Source organism: Marmota marmota, unplaced genomic scaffold, assembly GCF_001458135.2.
Source record: "Marmota marmota marmota unplaced genomic scaffold, marMar, whole genome shotgun sequence".
NCBI classification, from domain to species: Eukaryota; Metazoa; Chordata; class Mammalia; order Rodentia; family Sciuridae; genus Marmota; species Marmota marmota.
Genome location: NW_026000174.1, coordinates 58,670,436 through 58,672,166, shown reverse-complemented (window position 1 = coordinate 58,672,166; position 1,731 = coordinate 58,670,436). Strand labels below are relative to the sequence as shown.

Below are 1,731 nucleotides of genomic sequence, written 5' to 3'. Positions count from 1 at the left end.
GAATATCAATACAAAACACTGTAACATTATTTTCCTTTTCAGAGTCAAATGATGAAAATTTATTTCTCAAAAATATACATTTTATTTTATTTCCTGAATAGATTTTAAATTCATATCACTTGATCTCTGAAATTTGAAATTTTAAGTAGTATATACAAAAACAGATAATGGTAGAAATGATTGATGAGATTATAAAAGTGTATTTATGGACTAAACTCCAGGCATCATAAGAGATCAATGAGGTTCAAGATAGGAATAAATTAACCATGTTAAATTTACCATATCTGCAGGTGAAGAGCCAGTTAGAACAGGAAAATCAAATACCACTACATTGATGGAATTTGTTCTTTTGGGATTTTCTGATATTCCCCACCTTCAGTGGATGATTTTTGGAATATTCTTATTCTTATATTTCACTATCTTGATGTGCAATAGCATTATTATACTGATAACCAGAACTGACTCTGCTCTTCAAACTCCTATGTATTTTTTTCTTAGCAACTTTTCAGTGTTGGAAATCTGTTATGTAACAGCCACTATGCCAAGAATGCTCATGGACCTTTGTACACAGAAAGGAACTATTTCTTTTTATGCCTGTGCTACGCAAATGTGTTTTGTCCTCTTGCTTGGAGGCACAGAGTGCCTCCTCTTGACAGTGATGGCTTATGACCGCTATGTGGCCATTTGTAACCCTTTGCAATACCCTGTAGTCATGAGTGACAAGTTTTGCATACAGCTAGTGGCTGCATCTTGGGTCAGTGGAATCCCTGTTGAAGTTGGGCAAACATACCAGATTTTCTCTTTGCCCTTTTGTGGGTCTAACAAAATTAACCACTTCTTCTGTGACATCCCCCCACTGCTCAATCTTGCTTGTGGTGACACTTTTGTGAATGAGATGGCAGTATATGTGGTTGCAGTACTATTTGTCATGGTTCCATTTATCTTGATCTCTGCCTCCTATGGCAAAATCATCTCCAACATTCTAAAAATGTCATCAGCCAGAGGGAGGGCTAAAGCCTTCTCCACCTGCTCTTCTCACCTGACAGTTGTGGTCTTGTTCTATGGAACAGCTAGTATCACTTACCTACAACCCAAGTCAAATCAGTCTGATGGAACAGGAAAACTGCTGTCTCTTTTCTATACCATTTTGATCCCAGCTTTGAATCCCATCATCTATACTCTGCGGAACAAGGATATCACCATGGCATTGAAAAGACTACTAACTAAGTTATTAACATGAGGAAAAGACTTGAACACTCAATAAGAATTTACTCATAGTCTTCTCTTTTAATTACAGCAGGAATATATTTCAAGTATATTCCAAAATTTTAAATACCTACAATTTGAATTATTATTAGCAAACCATCTCATTTTAAAGAAAGCTAGCTTCATATACTTAGATAAGGGCTTCCCTGAAAGCAGGGTAAACATTAACCCAATAACAAGGACATCATTTTGAACATCAATATTTCCTCTCATAATTATCTATTGAGTTTAGAGACATCAGAAAAAAACCCATGAATTTAGCAAGTGTATAGTGCAACCAGGGAAAAGGGTCTTGTTCTGTAATTTCTTCTACTCTTTCATTCTAGCATGTATTTGCTACCCTTCTCTGATGTTGTAAGGATGGGTTTAGCCAAAGAAAAATCCCGAAGAAATTATGATTTTGGTAAAAGGAGCATTTTGTGTTTTTTAATTTTCTTATTTTTTTTCTTATTTTCATATCTTTAT

The 1,731-nt window shown here is 35.1% G+C and overlaps 1 protein-coding gene across 1 annotated transcript; it reads left to right on the top strand.

Moving 5' to 3' along the window:
* The first annotated feature begins 266 nt into the window (after positions 1-266).
* Positions 267-1,240, top strand: LOC107135323 (olfactory receptor 10AG1-like). Its single transcript, XM_015477208.2, has one exon. It carries the CDS (start codon positions 335-337, stop codon positions 1,238-1,240), a length of 906 nt encoding a protein of 301 aa, XP_015332694.1. The 5' UTR covers positions 267-334.
* The last annotated feature ends 491 nt before the right edge of the window (positions 1,241-1,731 follow it).

What these genes read in the sequence shown, in the direction of transcription:
- LOC107135323 (XM_015477208.2), top strand. Translation starts at nt 335, where the DNA reads ATGGAATTTGTTCTTTTGGGATTTTCTGATATTCCCCACCTTCAGTGG.